The sequence below is a fragment of the Oncorhynchus mykiss genome, chromosome 6, assembly GCF_057628025.1.
Source record: "Oncorhynchus mykiss isolate SJ-2025 chromosome 6, ASM5762802v1, whole genome shotgun sequence".
Lineage (NCBI taxonomy): Eukaryota > Metazoa > Chordata > Actinopteri > Salmoniformes > Salmonidae > Oncorhynchus > Oncorhynchus mykiss.
The window spans coordinates 21,149,909-21,170,572 of NC_143027.1; the positions used below are offsets into that span (position 1 = coordinate 21,149,909).

Sequence of the window (20,664 nt, forward strand, 5' to 3'; positions counted from 1 at the left end):
CCCTAAAAAAATCCATGCCTTTTACGGCCAGTGGCCGAATATAATAATTATAATTCCCTTCTCACTGAGTGCTGCGTGCTCTGAAGCACATCTCACTCATATGGCTCTCCATCACGTGATCAGGTGTTTCTCACAGGCTACAAGTGAAGACAGACACATCAGGAACGCAACTGCGCGTGTCCTTATCCAATTCCGAGGTGCATATTCAAGAATTTGGAAGAACTGTCCACATTTACTTTTCATCAGCCAACAAGACGAGTAGGCCTAACGAACAGCAAAAGTACTAGCCTATGTCAATCTACTATCCGCCATATTACAACAGTTGACCTATTCTGTGCAATAAATAAATATTCCAAACATAGTCAAGAACAGTTGTGGAATGCTATAGATCCCAAATTAATACAACCACTAGCATCAAAACAATGTTTTTAGGCAATGAAGCTGACAACAGATCAGAACATTTAGCTTAAAATGTTGATAAACTCTTCTTCACATTATAAGTGCAGCAATGGGCACAGGGCAGTGTGAATGTTCCATTAGCAGGAAAACACCTTTATCAAAAGTGACCGCAAATGTGATTATGCATGTAATGCTTTTATTATAAAGATGCATTTTTATGGAGGAAAGGATCTTCCCCAAACTTGAAACTCACACGCTGCTTAGGCTCTACACCTGTAAAGCGGATTCATGTGTTTCATTTTAAGAAGTTTTTGGCCACTTTAGTTGTGATACAAACTTTATCAAAACATATAGGTCTATGGGCTAGGCTACATGAGGTGTGATACTGACCTTATTAAAAAATATAGGTCTATGGGCTAGGCTACATGAGGTGTGATACTGACCTTATTAAAACATATAGGTCTATGGGCTAGGCTACATGAGGTGTGATACTGACCTTATTAAAACATATAGGTCTATGGGCTAGGCTACATGAGGTGTGATACTGACCTTATTAAAACATATAGGTCTATGGGCTAGGCTACATGAGGTGTGATACTGACCTTATTAAAACATATAGGTCTATGGGCTAGGCTACATGAGGTGTGATAATGACCTTATTAAAACATTATATTTCTATGTGCTAGGCTACATGAGGTGTGATACTGACCTTATTAAAACATATAGGTCTATGGGCTAGGCTACATGAGGGTTGAGACTATGATTAGAAAAAGTCGCAAAAAAAGCCATTGTTTCTTGCCTTACGCTGCGCATCATTCACAAGTGATAATACATCATTCAAAAGTGATAGGCTAGTATTGTCACCCAGCAGACGATTCTTGATTTAATCTCGTCTTTACATATACTAAATAATACATGTGGGAAATTTGTTTTGATTTAGAATGGACCCTTATCATGCACCTGTCTCAAAACAGTGGCGGCGGACAAAAATACATGTAATCTATGCACTTAAATAGTGAATGGAGGACACTTTTCCTGTGGTTGATTTTCATGTCAGCCAGGTAGCCTGTACTCCTGTTGTGAAGAGAAGCAATGTGCTTAATATTAGGAAAGTTGAGAAATAAATATAGTAAGCCTAGTCTATAGAAAGATGATCACTCTGTTTTTTCTCAAGCAATTGCAATAGCTCATGGGCTCTCATGGAGTGTTTGATTAGATTTTCGATTACCTTTGCATTGATGTCAGAGTGTTTAGAGGGACAATAGAGTGCTGAGTACCAGGCAATTCGCAAGTTTGGTAGGCTACTAATGACCATCAGCAGCATCAGAGCTTGGAGAAGCCTAATTACCTTGGCTAAACGGTCACATGTAATTTGGCTGCCTTCATGACTTGTGACTGCTGATTTGGCAATAAGGTCACCCACCGTAACTGCCCTAGTGGTAGATAGGCCTTCACTGCAGGCTGCAGGGGTTGCCTTTCACCAGCAAGACCCAGATATTTTACAGGTTAAGAAGGTGTACTTTGTGGTCTTTATAGCTATGGTGATGAATGGCACTGCCAAGGACAGTGCCACAGGAAGTCCAGGAAAATAGATATCATTGTGGAGTTGTTGGAGCAGTTCCTGGGACTGAAAGCTTTCTCGTTGAATGAATTGCATGGAGTATTGTCACGGGACGTACTAGCCCTTGATCATGACTTTCAGTTCCATTACATTACACATAAGAGTCATTGGATGAAGGTGTCTTCTGTAGGGGGGAGGTTTGTTAAGAAACGAAAAGCTTCTGAACAGCAACACACACTTTGTGGTTTGGAAGCATTAAGACTTTATCTTTCATATCGGCGAGAAATCATTAAAAAAAGGTTAAATTGATATACACCTTTATAGGGTTAGTGTTCCTACACGGCCATATTTCCATGTTACAGCGCTTGTTTACAGAAAACAGATTGAAGACAGAGTAAACTATTTGTGCTAATTAGCTATCTGCATCTCCAAACACCTGTTTGTAAATGGAAGAAAGGGAAAGAGGGATACCTAGTCATTTGTACAATTGAATGCATTCAACTGAAATGTGTCTTCCCCATTTAACCCAAGCCCTCTGAATCAGAGAGGTGCGGGGGGCTGCCATAATCGGCATCCACGTCTTCGGCGCCCAGGGAACAGTGAGTTAACTGCCTTGCTCAGGGGCAGAACGACAGATTTTTACCTTGTCAGCAGACACAACAAATGTGTTTTCACTGTCTGACAAATACTGTTGGCTGCAACTGAGTTAAAACCGGTTATGTTTCTAGAACTATACCACAATTGAAAATCGAATCAGGTTTAATTGGAGTATTTGCCTGTTTTGGCTCCAAGAGCCAATTCACACTTTAAACAGAACAAGTAAGGTCCTTAAACTAAGGAGTAACATTAGGCTCCTTTAGTCCAATATTGGGCTAGAGCCATATGCAAAGATTTGAAGGGAGGAACAAGTGGGAGTTTTGTTTTTGTTTTTATTTGGGTGGATGAAGTTAGTTTTCCCCATCACATAAGGATTTTCTTTAAAGAAAAATGTTTTAACCCTGTCCAGTTTGTAGTGGCTATACACTTTTTTGGGGTATAGTCCGCCATAAAACCCACAGAAGAAGAGAAATTAAAGGTTTCTTTCCGTAAAATTTCCCCACTGCAGATGACAGGATACACAGTAGCGTGTTGCATGTAGGCCTGCGCCAAATGGACGTAGCCTCATGTTTTTAAAAGTTTGTTTCTTATTCTTATTTTTTCCCTCCTGCGTTGTAAATTCACACTGGGACCTGGAACTCCACATCCTAAATGATGACTCTGTACGTTTTTGTCTATCCTCCCCCGATTCAGAATATGTAATTTTCATAATCTTTGGAACGCTTTGTGTAAGAGCTATTGAAGATTGAAATCTGAAATTGTTTAAAAAATAAAAACTCATGTGGATTTTTCTCCATCCACCCCTGATTCAGAATAAACTATGTTCATAGTAATGGCATGTTTGGTTTAATAGCTATTGACGAGAGAACTGAATATCCAATATAAAACCATTTTACCTCTATACTGGTTACACAGTTACGATGATGATGATTTTCAGGGTGTGTAATTTGCAAAATTCAAGGATATTGCAATTGCAAGAAAAGCAAGTATTCATACTAGTTTAAAGTATCTTCACTAGGATTGTAATGCTCTCATAACAACCAATAGATGGAGCCATTAAACTACATTACACACTAGCCAATCTGGGTGTTGAGAAGGCTGCATACTGAAGTGAACCAGGAGATGGGGAGCTACACTACTCGTTTCGCTCCTACATTCTTGCAGTCATAATGTCCTGTATGTAATTCTGTGTGGACTTGTCAGTTTTTAGATGGTATCTAAACAGTTTCCTGTCAGAAAATACTTCGTTTCGGGTATGGGTGTTTATTTATGAGAGTACTCTAATAACTACTTTTTGTTGCACTGTCTTACTGAGAAGAGCGCGTGCTTTGAAGGTGCGTTTTATGCAGTACATCTTACAATGAGAGGTGAGTTCCTTATAATTAATTCCCCCCCCCCCCGAACATATTTAATCAAAGTCGCCAACCCTGGTTAGTATAGGTTGTTTCTCAATTAATTAACTCTGATAATTGTGTTTCTAGAGTGCATCGTGTGCGTATGGGCGTTTATCCTGCTGCTAAGGTTACCAACATGTGCAGGGGAAGAGATCAGAGACGCCTCTGCGAATGTTGGTAAGCGTAATATCTTGTATTATTATAACCTATAGTATTATTCAGGGGTGCCAAGTTTTCCAGGGGTGTCAATTTTTTTTCCGTGGGTCCGGCCCAGGAAACAAAATCTGTTTTAAAGCGAATTTCCTGAAAATCTACATGTTTTCTCATGGTTTAGCTATAAGGCCCTTTTTAAAACACTGGTCAGATGTATTAAGGTTTATTTTAAATATACACACTCAAAACTCGACGACTTGGTTTAAGTTACTTTCAGATGATTTGGCCATTGAATTTAGAGTATGCTAACTGTATATGATATTAATGGTTGGTGGCAGTGGCTAACCATAGTACGAATTGCAGTCTCTCCTTGACTTTAAGAACCCAACATGTAAATTCAAACTTTAGCTAATCCTGCCTTGAGTTACTGGTAACTGTCAAAATAAAGGAAACCCCAATATAGTGTCTTAATTAGGCGTTGGGCCAACATGAGCAGCCAGAACAGCTTCAATGTGCCTTGGCATAGATTCTACAAGTGTCTGGAACTCTATTGGAGGAATTCAACACCATTCTTCCATGAGAAATTCCATAATTTGCTGTTCTGTTGATAGTGGTGGGAAACCGCTGTTTTAGGTGGCTCCAGAATCTCCCATAAGTTTTCAAGTGGGTTGAGATCTTGTGACTGAGATACGCGCATACACACCCAATTTTTTTTACATTTATCACATTTGCCGAATACAACAGGTGTAAACTTGACAGTGAAATGTTTGCTTAATACGAGCCCTTCCCAACGATGCAGAGTTAAAAAGTAAGAATAAAATGTTAACACTTGGAATAAAATACAAGAATGAAGCTATATGCAGGAAGTACCAGTACCAGATCAATGTGCAGGATTACAAAGCATTTGTGCATTCCAAAAGTATTCATACCCCTTGACTTAATCCACATTTTGTTGTAACAGCCTGAATTCAAAATTGATTAAGTATATTATTTTTCTCACCCATCTACACAAAATACCCTATAATGACAGTGTCAAATTCATTGAAAATTAAATACAGCAGCGGTCTAAGACACTGCATTTCAGTGCAAGAGGCGTCACTACAATCCCTGGTTCGAACAGCAATCTTCAAGTCTTTCCACAGATTTTCAATGGGATTCAAGTATCCTCATCAAGGATTTGGCTCTGTTCATTGTTCCCTTTATCCCTACCAGTCTCCCAGTTGCTGAAAAACATGAAATCACATTTTAAATTTTTTATTGGTTGCATACACATATTTAGCAGATTTTATTGTAGGTGTAGCGAAATACTTGTATTCCTAGCTCCATCAGTGCAGTAATATCTAACAATACACACATCTAAAGGTAAAATGGGATTAAGACCTATATAGACATGTAGTGTTTGTGTGTTAGATATATAAATAAACAACACGCACGGAGTACCAGTCAAAAGCTTGGACACACCTACTCATTCCAGGGTTTTTCTTTATTTGTAAAGACATCAAAACTATGAAATAACCCATGGAATCATATAGTAACCAAAAAAGTGTTATATGAATTAAAATATATTTTAGATTCTTCAAAGTAGCCACTCTTTGCCTTGATGACAGCTTTGCACACTCTTGGCATCCTCTCAACCAGCTTCACATGAAATGCTTTTCCAACACTCTTGAAGGAGTTCCCACACATGCTGAGCATTTGTTGGCTGCTTTTCCTTCACTCTGCTGTCCAACTCATCCAAAATCATCTCAATTGGGTTGATTGTGGAGGCCAGGTCATCTGATGAAACACTCCATCACTCTCCTTGTTCAAATAGCCCGTACACAGCCTCAAGGTGTGTTTTGGGTGATTGTCCTGTTGAAAAACAAATGATACTCCCACTAAGCGCAAACCCGATGGGAGGGTGTATCGCTGCAGAATTCTGTGGTAGCCATGGTGGTTAAGTATGCCTTAAATTCTAAATAAGTCACTGACAGTGTCACCAGCAAAGCACATCCACACCATCACACCTCCTCCTTTATGCTTCATGGTGGGAACCACAAATGTGGAGATCATCCGTTCACCTACTCTGGGTCTCAGAAAGACAGCGGTTGGAACCAAAAATCTCAAATTTGGCCTCATCAGATTTCCACTGGTCTAATGTCCATTGCTCGTGTTTCTTGGCCCAAGCAAGTCTCTTCTTCTTATTGGTGTCCTTTAGTAGTGGTTTCTTTGCAGCAATTCAACCATGAAGGCCTGATTCACGCAGTCTCCTCTGAACAGTTGGTGTTGATGTGTCTGTTACTTGAACTCTGTGAAGCATTTATTCGGGCTGCAATTTCTGAGACTGGTAACTCTAATTAACTTATCCTCTGCAGCAGAGGTACCTTGGGGTCTTCCTTTCCTGTGGCGGTCCTCATGAGAGCCAGTTTCATCATTGCGGTTGATTGTATATACTCTATATACTCTGCCTAGAAGGCCAGCATCCCGGAGTCGCCTCTTCATTGTTTTAACACTTTTTTGGTTCTACATGATTCCATATGTGTTATTTCATAGTTTTGATGTCTTCACTATTTATCTACAATGTAGAAAATGGTAAAAGTAAAGAAACTATTGAATGAGTAGGTGTGTCCAAACTTTTGACTGGTACAGTATGTACTTCAGATATTTCTGCAATACATTTGCCAACATTTCTAAACATGTTTTCACTTTGTCATTATGGGGTATTGTGTGTAGGTGGGTGAGTGTTTTTATTTATTTAATCCATTTTGAATTCAGGCTTTAACACAACATGTGGATTAAGTCAAGGCGGTATGTATACTCGTTGAAGGTACTGTATCTACATGAATGCAGGTTAAAGTGACTAGGTATCAGGATTGATGATGATAATAGTAAAGAACAGAGTAGCAGAAGCATATGATGAGTGCAAAGGTGTGTTTGTGTTGTGTGTGTGTGTGTGTATATATATATATTAGTATTGTGAGTGTGCATAGGGTCAGTGCAGATAGTCTGTGTAACCATTTAATTAACCATTTTAGCAGTCTTATTGCTATTTAGCGGTATTTTTGCTTAGGTGTAGAAGCTGTCTCGGAGCCTGTTGGTCCGAGAGCCGATGCTCCGGTACTGTTTGCCGGGGGGTAGCAGCAGTCTATGGCTTGGATACTTGGAAAAACACAGATACACTTTAAACCCCCTATGGTTCTTTGAGACCCTTCATTCAAAGTCACTGAGATCTTCTAGCCATGGTAGCCAAAATAATGGCCATTTTTATAAATGACCCTAAGCATGGTGGGCTGTTAATTGCTTAATTTACTCAGGAACTACACCTGTGTGAAGCACCTGCTTTCAATATGCTTTATCCCTTATTTACTCAAGCGTTTCCTTTATTTTGTCAGGTACCTGTAACTCTCCAAGAGGGTTGGCTTCCCACCCCTGATCTTTTCCCCAAATACTGGGAGTTTGAATATGTTCGTGTGACATTGGATTTCTACACAATTACCCCACATTCAAGAAAACCTTGCCATCTTACATAGGCAAGATCTTTTGCTGTTATGATTACCTTTTTTGCCTAGCAGCTTGTGCGCTATATTAAAATGTCAAAACAGGATATTTAAGGCAAGGCACATTTCTCATTTTATGACTTAGCCTATATTCATCACTGTCCATAAATGCTTATTACATTTATTTTCAAAGACACAAGTTGGCATATCAGATTTTAAATACAGAATTTACTGACGTAATTAGGCTAAGTGAAATAAAAGTATGAGGAATAACAGTGTTTTTGGTGAGATATGCACACAAATTAACCTATGTTTTAGCCCCTTGTAAGGGATGGGAATTGTTCTACAGAGATTTTTCTGTCACAGAAAGCCTTTGCCGTCTAAGCGTTTATTTTCAGGATGCGTAAATCCAAACTGCAACACCTACTCATTCAAGGGTTTTCTTAATTTTTTAAAACTATTTTCTACATTGTAGAATAGTAGTGAAGACTTAAACTATGAAAGAACACACATGGAATCATGTAGTAACCAAAAAAGTGCTAAACAAATCAACATATATTTGAGATTCTTCAAATAGCCACCCTGTACTCTGCACACTTGGCATTTTCTCTCAACCAGCTTCACCTGGAATGCTTTTCCAACAGTCTTAAAGGAGTTCCCACATATGCTGAGCACTTGTTGGCTGCTTTTCCTTCACTCTGTGGTCCGACTTATCCCTCAATGAGCTTGACACCTTGATAAGATAATTTCCCGACGATGGCTCACCTCTCTTCGTACTTGGCGACTTCAACCTGCCAATATCTGCCTTCAAATTAATTTATTTCCAACTCTCTTTCCCCTCCTTGCCTCTTTTGGCCTCACCCTTTACCAATCCCTTCCATCTCACACGGCAGGCAATACGCTTGACCTTATCTTTACTAGAGTCTTCTTTCCTACTAATCTCACTGCAACCCCCTTCCAGGTCTCTGATCACTACTTTGTTTCTTTTTCTGTCTCCCTTTCCTCCAACCCTAACCACTCAGCCCCTACCCAGATGGTAACTACTACTCTTTCCTTTTCTATCCACTCATCTCTCCCTTCTGCTAAATCCTTCTCCCTGCCGCCTCTTCGACCCTACCCTCCTCCCTTTCTGCATCCTATGACTCGCTGTCCCGTTTCCTCCTGGCTGGCTCGGCCCTTCCCTTCTGCTCCGTGGCTGAGCTTACAGAACAGGGCTGTGGGCAACTGAGCGAAAATGTAGAAAAACCTATGTTCTGGAGGACCTATCATCCTTTCCCTCCCTCCTCTCTACCCTCTTCCTCTGTATCTGCTGCTAAAGCCACTTTCTAAATGTCAATCTTCTGCCTCTAACCCTAGCAAACTATTTTCCATTTTCTCCTCCCTACTTAATCCTCCACCCCTCCTCCTCCCTCTCTGTGGATGACTTTGTCAACCACTTTGGAAAAAAAGGTTGACGACATCCGCTACTCATACACTCAGCATATTGTGTCCACTCACACAGAATTACACTACGCCTTGACCTCTTTCTCTCCCCTCTCTCCAGATGACATCCTGTCACTAGTGAGGTCTGGCCGCTTGACCCCCATCCCCTCCTTCCTTCTCCAGACCATCTCTGGAGACCTTCTCCCATTTCTCACTTCCCTCATCAACTCATCCCTGACCACTGGCTGTATCCCCTCTGACTTCAAAATGGCCTGAGTTGCTGCCCTCCTCAAGAAACCAACACTTGACTCAACTGTCAAAAACTATAAACCTGTCTCCCTTTCGTTTCTTTCCAAAACACGAGCGTGCTGTCTCTGATCAACTTTCTCGTTATCTCTCTCAGAACTCTCATCTTGACCCTAACCAGTCAGGCTTCAAGATGGGTCACTCAACCAAGACTGCTCTTTTCTGTGTCACGGAGGCTCTTCCCCCTGCCAAAGCTGACTCTCTCTCCTCTGTTCTCATCCTCCTAGATCTATCTGCTGTTTTGGACAACGTGAACCATCAGATACTCCTCTCCACCTTCTTTAGGCTGGGCGTCTCAGGCTCTGCACACTCTTGGATTGCATCCTACCAGGCAGGCCGCTCCTACCATGTGACGTGGAGATGATCTGTGTCTGCACCCCAGGCCCTCTTCTCTCTATACACCAAGTCACACTGCTCCATCATATCCTCACATGGTCTCTCCTATCATTGCTATGTGGATGACACTCAACTACTCGCCCCCCACCCCCCTTCTGACACCCAGGTGTGGCGACAAGCATCTCTGTGTGCCTGACATACATCTCAACTTGGATGTCGGCCCACCACCTGAAGCTCAACCTCGACAAGATGAAACTACTCTTCCTCCCTGGAAAGTCCTGCCTGCTCAAAGACCTCTCCATCATGGTTGACAACTCCAGTGTCACCCTCCCAGAGTGCAAAGACGCTTGGTGTGACCCTGGACAACACCCTGTCGTTCTCTGCAAACATCAAGGCAGTGACCCGCTCCTGCAGGTTCATGCTCTACAACATCCGTAGAGTCCGACCCTACCTTGGGTCGTGGGGCGGCAGCGTAGCCTACTGGTTAGAGCGTTGGACTAGTAACCGAAAGGTTGCAAGATCGAATCCCCGAGCTGACAAGATACAAATCTGTCATTCTGCCCCTGAACAAGGCAGTTAACCAACTCTTCCTAGGCTGTCATTGAGAATAAGAATTTGTTCTTAACTGACTTGCCTAGTTAAATAAAGGTAAAAAAATATATATTTAAAAATCCTTACACAGGAAGTGGCGCATGTCCTAATCTAGGCACTTGTCCTCTCCTGTCTGGACTATAGCAACACGCTGTTGGCTGGGCTCCCCACTTGTGCCATCAAACCCCTGCAACGAATGCAGCAGCTCACCTGGTTTTCAACCTTGCCAATTTCTCTCATGTCACCCTGCTCATCCGCACACTCCACTGGCTTCCAGTTGAATCTCGCATCCACTATAAGACCTTGGTGCTTAACTACGGAACAGCAAGAGGGACTACCCCTCCCTACTTTCAGGCTATGCTCAAACCCTACACTCCAACCTGAGCACTGCGTTCTGCCACCTCAGGTCTCTTGGCCCTCCCACCCCTATGGAAGGGCAGCTCCCGCTCAGCCCAGTCCAAGCTCTCCTTTGTCCTGGCACCCCTATGGTGGAACCAGCTTCCCCTTGACGCTCGGACAACAGTCTCTGCCCATCTTCTGAAAACATCTGAAACAATACCTCTTCAAACAGTATCTTTAAATAATCCTCCTCCCACCCCACCTTCTAGCTCTGACACTACTGACAGCTACATTGAGGTAAAATGTACTTTCTATGCCTGTGATATGTGTAGCTATCTTAAGATGAATGCACTTGCTCTTATCCAGAGCGACTTATAGTGTCTGCTAAATGACTCGAATGTAAATAGAAGTCCACTCTAAAATATGCAATTTTGTCACACACCACAATGCCACAGATGTCTCAAGTTTTGAGGAAGCATGCAATTGGCATGCTGACTGCAAGAATGTCCGCCAGAGCATTAAATGGTCATAAGTCATTTTAGAGAATTTGGCAATACGTCCAACCGGCCTCACAACTACAGACCACGTGTAACTATGCTAGCCCAGGACCTCCACATCCTGCTTCTTCACCTGCAGGATAATCTGAGACAAGCCTCCCAGACGGTTGATAAAACTGGGTTTGGACAGCTAGGGTTGTTACGGTGAGCATATTACCGCCACAAGTCATGGCCGCAGTCAAATTCCACCTGACCGTTTAGTCAAGGTAACTCGGATTCTCCAAAACTGAGCTCTGATGCCGCTGATGGTCATTAGGAGCCTACCAAACTTGCTAACGGCCAGTTGCTAATGGCCTGGTACTCAGCGCTCTATTGTCTCTCTATCACTCTGACGTCAATGCAAATGCTATTGCATTAGAGGCCATGAGCTCATGTTGCAAAACATTTCTATAGACTATGACAACTGTTTTGATGGCCTCTTAAAAAGAGGATCCCATCAGCTTTCTATAGGCTAGACCTACTATATTTATTTAGTTTATTTCTCAACGTTCCTAATATTAAACACATTGCTTTGCTTTACATCAGGAGTATAGCTTACCAGGCTGGCATAAAAATGTACTGTGGGGAAAAGCTTCCTCCATTAGCTATTTAGGTGCATATGACAATTTTTTTTCCCCCATGACCCTGTTCTGACAGGTGCATGATAATGTTACATTCTAAATCAAAACTAATTTCATACGCATATATTATTTAGTATATGTAAAGAAAAGATTCAATTGAAAATAGTCTGATGGGTGACAATATTATCACTTGTGAATTATGCCCAGCATGTGCAGTCTAAGGTGAGAAACGGCAGGATTTTTTTTTGACTTTTTCAAATCATAGTTGCACACATGTAGCCTAGTCCATAGGCCTATATGTTTTGATAAGGTTTGTATTACAACTAAAATGGCCAAATGACTCCAAACGTCGCCTATAGGCCAAGGACCCATGCAACACGGTTGGAGTGGACATAGCCTACAGAGCCTAGTGAAACCTCTATTCTTATAAGCCTAGTCATTGCGCAATTGGGTGTGAAAAGAGTTTTGACTAGCCACTATTTTAAAAGAAGAAGCTTTCTCATGCTTATATATTTATTGCGAAATTAAGCACATTTAATCTGCTTTACAACATACAGTATGTGGTGTGTGTGTTTTCAAGTTTGGGGAAGCACATTTTCACCATAAAAATGAACCTCTATAATAAAACATTACATTAGTTTTCACATTTGCAGACTAGCCTACTATTCGTAATGTGATGAGTAGATTGGATAGTCATAATGTAGGCTAATTTAACTCGATCACTGTTCGCAAAAAAAGACAGTTCAATGCATGGCTGAGCGCATATGGAGTAGGCTATAAGCTATTTCAGCTGACTTGTGTTTCTACTTTCTTCGACTGGGAAAAATGTGGCCTTTTTATAAACATATTTTCATGCAATTCTACCACACTTTATATGACTGGAGACAGAATAATCTTTTCTAATAAGACAAATTTCAGAGTAGCCTACACTGCTGACACTGACAAAGATTAATACAAATGACGACGTCCATATAACAAGCCTAAGAGAAGGTGAGGCACACACATAATATGACGTCCATATAACAAGCCTAAGAGAAGGTGAGGCACACACATAATATGACGTCCATATAACAAGCCTAAGAGAAGGTGAGGCACACACATAATATGACGTCCATATAACAAGCCTAAGAGAAGGTGAGGCACACACATAATATGACGTCCATATAACAAGCCTAAGAGAAGGTGAGGCACACACATAATATGACGTCCATATAACAAGCCTAAGAGAAGGTGAGGCACACACATAATATGACGTCCATATAACAAGCCTAAGAGAAGGTGAGGCACACACATAATATGACGTCCATATAACAAGCCTAAGAGAAGGTGAGGCACACACATAATATGACGTCCATATAACAAGCCTAAGAGAAGGTGAGGCACACACATAATATGACGTCCATATAACAAGCCTAAGAGAAGGTGAGGCACACACATAATATGACGTCCATATAACAAGCCTAAGAGAAGGTGAGGCACACACATAATATGACGTCCATCTAAACTGGAGGAGGAAATTGTTGTCCAAAACAAACTTCAGTAGCACTGAACCTACATTGATAAATAGTGAATATGCTCTCCGCTGGTGCTAGTAAAATAGGCTATACGGTTGTTCACTCAATTGATTTGAGAATTTTGATAACTAAAAAACAGTTTTATGTATTCTCTTTTAAAGCAAAACCATTTGCTTTCCAAACTGTTTTCCCGCAATTATATTTTGAAATAATGCTATATCCCTTGCTTTGCCTCCTACTTTTCACAGACAGTCGTAACTCAACAATAATGTGCCCAAATTGCCCGCGCTGCCTTTCCTTCCAACTGTAGGCAATGCGATTTTTAGAACACTCTACAACGTATTTTTGATCCTTTATGGACAAATTTTATCTTATAGTAGCCTATTTTTGAATGATTTCTGTATAGACAGTATGGATTACATGTTTGTTTTTTTTGTAGGGCATTCTAAATCAAAAATAATTCCACACATATATTAGTAGGCTATATGTAAAGACTAGATTAAATTAAGAAATGTCTGATGGGTGAGAATATTATCAAGTGCTTGTCAAATTGTGCATGAGAGACTGAAGTGTGAGCAGCCTGCACAAAAAAACCCAGAGCAGAGCTCATGCCTTTCCATGCAACTTTTTGAAATCATCATTAGTGGCATCATGCAGCCTTAGGCTAAATGTTTGGATTTCTTTTATACATTCTAACGTTTTTCACAACTGAAGTAGCATAAATAACTCTAAATTAAGCATATAACATGCATTCGGAAAGTTTTCAGACCCCTTCCCTTTTTTCCACATGCTACGTTAGACTTATTCTAAAATATATATATTTTTAAATTCCCTCATCAATCTACACATAATACCCCATAATGACAAAGTGAAAAGAGGTTTCAGAATTTCACATTTATTAAAAATAAAAATGTAAAATAATATATATTTCAGATAAGTATTCAGACCCTTTGCTATGACACTCTAAATTTAGCTCAGGTGCATCCTGCTTCTTCAATTGATCATCCTTGATGTTTCTACAACTTGATTGGAGTCCACCTGTGGTAAATTAAATTGATTGGACATGATTTGGAAAGGCACACACATGTCTATATAAGGTCCCACAGTTGACAGTGCATGTCAGAGCAAAAACGAAGCCATGAGGTTGAAGGACTTGTCCGTAGAGCTTTGAGACAGGATTGTGTCGAAGCTCAGATCTGGGGAAGGGTACCAAAAAATGTCTGCAGCATTGAAGGTCGCCAAGAACACAGTGGCCTCCATCATTCTTAAATGGAAGATGTTTGGAAACACCAAGACTCTTCCTAGAGCTGGCCACCTGGCCAAACTGAGCAGTCAGGGGAGAAGGACCTTGATCAGGGAGGTGACCTGATGGTCACTCTGTAAGAGTTCCTAGGTGGAGATGGGAGAACCTTCCAGAAGAACAAACATCTCTTCAGCACTCCACAAATCAGGCCTTTATGGTAGAGTGGCCAGATGGAAGCCACTTCTCAGTAAAAGGCACATGGCAGCCGGCTTGGAGTTTGCCAAAAGGCACCTAAATGACTGACCATGAAAAACAAGATTCTCTGATCTGGTGAAACCAATATTGAGCACTTTGGCCTGAATGCCAAGCGTCGCATCTGGAGGAAACCTGGTACCATCCCTACGGTGAAGCATCGTGATGGCAGCATCATGCTGTGGGGATGTTTTTCAGCGGCAGGAACTGGTAGACTAGTCAGGATTGATGGAAAGATCAACAGAGCAAAATACAGAGAGATCCTTGATGAAAACCTGCTCCAGAGCACCCAAGACCTCAGACTGGGCTGAATGTTCACCTTCCAACAGAACAACGACCCTAAGCACAAAGCTAAGACAACGCAGGAGTGGCTTCGGGACAAACCTCTGAATGTCCTTGAGTGGCCCAGCCATAGCCCGGACTTGAACCTGATCGAACATCTCTGGAGAGACCTGAAAATAGCTGTGCAGCTTTGCTTCCTATCCAACCTGACAGAGCTAGAGAGGATCTGCAGAGAAGGTGAGAAACTTCCCAAATATAGGTGTTCCAAGCTTGTATCCAAGAAGGTGGCAGGTGGTTAGAGCATTGGGCCAGTAACCGAAAGGTTGCTGGATCAAATCCCTGAGCTGACAGGTAAAAAATCTGTCGTTCTGCCTCTGAACATGGCAGTTCCCTGGTAGGCCATCATTGTAAATAAGAATTTGTTCTTAAGTGACTTGCCTAGTAAAGTAAAGGTTCTATACAGTTGAAGTCAGAAGTTTACATGCACTTAAGTTGGAGTCATTAAAACTCATTTTTCAACCATGCCAAAACTATCGTTTGTTAATTAACAAGACATTTGTGGAAAGTCGGTTAGGACATCTACTTTGTGCATGACACAAGTAATTTTTCCAACAATTGTTTAGACAGATTATTTCACTTATAATTCACTGTACTGAGTAAAGGGTCTGAATACTTATGTAAATGTGATATTTCTCTTTCATTTTTTTTATACATTTGCAAACATTTCTAAAAACCTGTTTGCTTTGTCATTATAGGGTATTGTGTTAATATTGCTGAGATTAGGATGTTTTAAAATCCGTTTTAGAATAAGGCTGTAACCTAACATTTTGGGGAAGAAGTCAAGGGGTCCTAATACTTTCCGAATGCGCTGTAGGTGGACCTGTTTCTTTGTTAACCGCTCGACACAGAATAGCCACGTGCCAGCCACTCCCTGTTTTCTTCATACTGTAAAATAATATAAAATAACACCATAGAATTCAAAGCAAATCTTGCCTTCTAAATGAACTAGTGTAGCCCAAAGCCAGATGACGACTTAAAATAAGGAAAACTCAGAATATGCTATAAATAATACATTTATTGTGATGGGTAGGCTAGACTTTTTAAAATTTAGATGTTCCAAAGGTCCACATCAGTGGCTTGTAGGTTATGCGTGGAAGCCAGGAGATGCTAAAAGTGTTTGTTAATTACCGTGAGACTAGCAGTTATTTGCTTGACAATTACCGGCTGACAATTTCTCGACCTCCACAGCACAACCAAAGAATTTCTGCACAAATTGTCTGAGACCGTCTCTGGGAAGTTCTTCTGCATGCTCGTCCTCCTCATCAGTGCCTTCTGCAATTCGGCACTGTAACCGACTTCAGTGGGGAAATACTCACCGTTGATGGACACTGGAGAAGTGTGCTCTTCATGGATGAATCCCGTTTTCAACTGTGCCAGGCAGATGGCAAGCAGGTGTGTATGACGTCTTGTGGGCGTGCGGAAACAGAGTTCCCCATGATGGACAGGCATAAGCTACGGACAACGAACACAGTTGCAATTTGAATGCACAGATACCGTGACGAGATCCTGAGGCCCATTGTCGTGCCATTCATCTGCTGCCATTCCCTCATGTTTCAGCATAATGCACAGCCCCATGTCGCAAGGATCTGTACACCTCCTGGAAGCTGAAAAATGTCCCAGTTCTTCCATGGCTTGCATACTCACCAGACATGTCACCCACTGTTTGGGATGCTCTGGATCGACATGTACGACAGTGTGCTCCAGTTCCCGCCAATATCCAGCAACTTTGCACAGTCATTAAAGAAAAGTGGGACAACATTCCACAGGCCACAATCAACAGCCTGATCAACTTTAGATGTCGTGCTGCATGAGGCAAATGGTGGTCACACCAGATACTGACTGGTTTTCTGATCCACACCCCTACTTAAAAAAAAAAGTTTAAAAAAAAAAAGTAATCTGTGATCAACAGATGCATATCTGTTTTCCCAGTTATGTGAAATCCATAGATTAGGGACTAATGAATTTCTTTCAATTGACTGATTTCCTTATCTACTGTAACTCAGTAAAATCTTTGAAATTGTTGCATGTTGCGTTTTTATATTTCTGTTCTGTGTGTATCATACTTTGACTAAAACCATGACTTATTGACTTGCATCGATGTGCAACATCATGGGTAAGCTCTTGTCTTTCAGCTCGAAAAAGTGGATTTCTGCTGGTGTGGAAAACAGCAAAAATAATGTCCAAAATGTATAAAGAGCACAGTTTTATGTACATTTTCCAAAGTATAAAGCATGAATATGAAGCTAATGAACAGGGGCCCAGGTGGCAAAAGAATTCCTCTCGCTTGCTATTTTCCGCTTACTATTTAGACCATAAATTCCTACCGCCAGCAGGCAAGTGTAGTTTGCCATTCAAGACGTGATTTACCTCCCTGACTGATATCCCCCACTCATAGGACTGCTATGTGCCCTAGGCAAGCCGTCTACCCATGAGTTAATTTGAAAGACAATAGTCTGTTGCAAAATGTTTTGCAACAAACTGTTTATTCCAAACGTAAAACATTTAGCAATGGGAAAAAAAATAGTATCTTAAACTGAAGCAAATGGAACTAAATAGGGAGGGACCTAACTAATATTGCCCAATAGAAGCTCTCGTTTTGCTTCCGTTTGGTTCATAAATGGTAAACGATTTCCGTAATGAATATACCCCAGGTAGGTCCCTACCCATTTTATTCCATTTGGTCCTGCATTCTGGTGCAGGACTTAATGAATACACCCCAGTTCAATATTTTATAATAAACTGTCGGTCTCAACTTACTGTTCAGAGTTAGAATAGTAAAATACACAATTTAGAATTTTATTTTCTCTTATTTGTCACTGAAAGTCACTCAATTAGAATGTAATCTAACAATTTTTAGATAGCTGACTAACTTAGCAATCTAAACTTATAGTAATAATGGCCTTATACCGACTGGCACACTTACTTGTTTGTGTTAACACAGATGGCACAAAGCATATTTGCAGGTGGAGGAAGACTGTTTTCAATTATGTGCTATAAGATGATCTGCCGGGAACAAATTCTGCTGTATCATACATTCTTTTTCCAGTTAACGGTACAAATCTTAACTTCCATTGTACATTTGAAAGGGTTAGGAACACTATGGTGTTTAATACATATTTCATACTATAAATATTCAACCAAATATCTGTCCTGTTGGTTGAATGAGTTGACTACTAGTACAGTATAGGACTGTCGCCTATCAAGAAGCCATCATTTCCTAGCAGAAGACTCCAGTTATCTAAATGACTGAAGAACACTGCTTAATGAGGAAGGATCTGCTGAACTACTGCCACTCATACATACTCTTCATTGTGAAAATTATATTTATGATCATCTCAATGGATGTATGTCTTGCAGGGAAGGACAGGAAGCCATAACATGATAGTGACTGCATGGCCAAGGATGTGAGAGTTGGCATCGTGCTTGCCTCATGGCAGCAGACATTTCTGTTAGCACAGCTCTCCAACCTCAGTCTGACTCTTAAGTAGTCCAAACACTCTTCTTTCCTGGCTTGTAAATTAATTATAGGCTGAATCTCAACTGGAAATCATTCAACTTACTGTTAATGCACTAATGGAAGATTTGTGTGAAAATAGTAGGTTAGGTTGTTCACACCTCGAGTTAGGATTTGGCCCTGACTAAGATGACATGCTCATTTAGCTGTCGTTTTGGTGAGTGTCCTCACCAGATGACAATCATAAAAAATGTGCTTATAGCATGAGCAAAACAATGAAGTCAGGCTGGAACTTGATTTTGCCCTCCTCCCTTCTACTTGACTTTTACTGCAGTTATGTGCACATAACTGTATTATTAAATAGATGTTCCCTACCTCGCCAGGGAGGAGGACAACACATCAAATTCCAGCCTGAGATCAGTCTTCTGCTCATGCTTTAAGCACATTTTTCAGTGTGGCATCCAAGCTGGACACCATCTGAATATTGTCCTGGCTGACAACACAGATGTGCGTCGTTATGATGGTGATCAGGAAAAAGTATGTGCTCTACTAGGAAAAACTTTGGCCTTCTTGGTCATTTCAAATGGTCAGGAAAAGCTCAGTGCCCAAACTATACTTTAATCGAAGTGTGTGTTTTCTCATTTGCAGTGAATCCCTGTTGCTATTACCCCTGTCAAAACTGGGGTGTGTGTTTAAGGTTTGGCACTGACCGCTATGAATGTGACTGCACTCGCACCGGCTTCTATGGACAGAATTGCACTACCCGTAAGTGAAATGTTTTGCTTATACATTCTTTTGATTATTATTCTTTTGATTAAGTTACATTTTCCATTTTCCTCCCTGGCTTATCAAAATATTGCTATCCTTTCCTGATGTGCAGAAGGACTTGTAAAATGAAAAGAAAAGATGAGCGCATTACATAACCAGGAAATAACATTTCTAGGCCTTAAAGTGAATGATTTTGGTGGTGGGGTTCTGCACAGCTGGGGTATGGCTTTGCAAAGCCAGGGAGGCGTTTTTGTGTCCAGTCTAACACTGATAGTTTACTTGAGAAATGTCTACGCGTTTTAAAGTTCCACTGGTCCCTCATCCATCTAGTAGCTTGTAAACACTTCATTTGTTTCATTCCCCCGTCTTCCATCCTAACGGGAACTGACATGATCCTCACGATGAGTAATAGTTGAGTCTTTTGAATTCAGTTGTTTTGTGGCGTACCATTCACACTTGTAGGAAAGGTTTCTGGGAATCATAGTGCATGATTTAATAATGAATAATACCAAAACAAAATGAAATTACTTTCAATGTTGTCTCTTAATACTGCCAGTTGTGAAATAAGGTAACAGATATACGGTCTAGGGTTAAAAAGGAATGCCATGTTCAAACTGGCATACCAGTATAAAACCTTGCGTATCAAAAAAATGTAACATTTACAGTGCCTTCGGAAAGTATTCATACCCCTTGACCACATTTTGTTTTTACAGCCTCAATTTAAAATTGATAAAATATTTTTTTCTTCTCCAGAAAACATGTTTTTAGACATCTAATTCACATAAGTATTCACACCCGAGTCAATACATGTTAGACATCTTTGGCAGAGATTACATCTGTAAGACTCTCTGGGTAAGTCACTAAGGGCTTTGCACACCTGGATTGTACAATATTTACCCATGATTCTTTTCAAAATTCTTCAAGCTCTGTCAAATTGGTTGTTGATCATTGCTAGACAAACATTTTCATGTCTTGCCATAGATTTTCAAGCAGATTTAAGTCAAAACTAACTCGGCCACCCAGAAACATTCACTGTCTTCTTGACAGGCAAATTCTTTTCCGGTTGTTGTCCTGCTGAAAGGTGAATTCCTCTCCCAGTGTCTAGGATTTTGCCTGTGCTTAGCTCCATTCCATAATTGTATTTTATCCCCACACTTACATGCATACCAATAACATGATGCAGCCACCACTCTGCTTGAAAATATGGAGAGTGGTACTCTAATATGTTTTGGGCAAATCCAATATAACACTTAATATTCAGGACATACAGTTCATTTTGTCACATATTTGTCGTATTACTGTAGTGCCTTGTTGCAAACAAGATGCATGTTTTTGAATATTTGTATTCTCTACAGGCTTCCTTTTCACTCAATTAGGTTAGTATTGTGGAGTAACTACAA

At 40.7% G+C, this 20,664-nt stretch overlaps 1 protein-coding gene across 2 annotated transcripts in view; it reads left to right on the top strand.

The window, feature by feature from the left end:
* Window positions 1–3,590: 3,590 nt before the first annotated feature.
* ptgs1 (prostaglandin-endoperoxide synthase 1) overlaps window positions 3,591–20,664 on the top strand; it is a 58,606-nt gene continuing 41,532 nt past the window's right edge. Inside the window, exons 1-3 of one of the 2 annotated variants that reach the window (XM_021605593.3) lie at window positions 3,591–3,924; window positions 4,039–4,128; window positions 19,145–19,261. In XM_021605593.3, the coding sequence (XP_021461268.1) occupies window positions 3,918–3,924; window positions 4,039–4,128; window positions 19,145–19,261 (214 nt within the window). In that variant the 5' untranslated portion in view covers window positions 3,591–3,917. The remainder of the gene's footprint in view (window positions 3,925–4,038; window positions 4,129–19,144; window positions 19,262–20,664) is intronic. The other variant, XM_090237208.1, reaches the window with a different exon arrangement.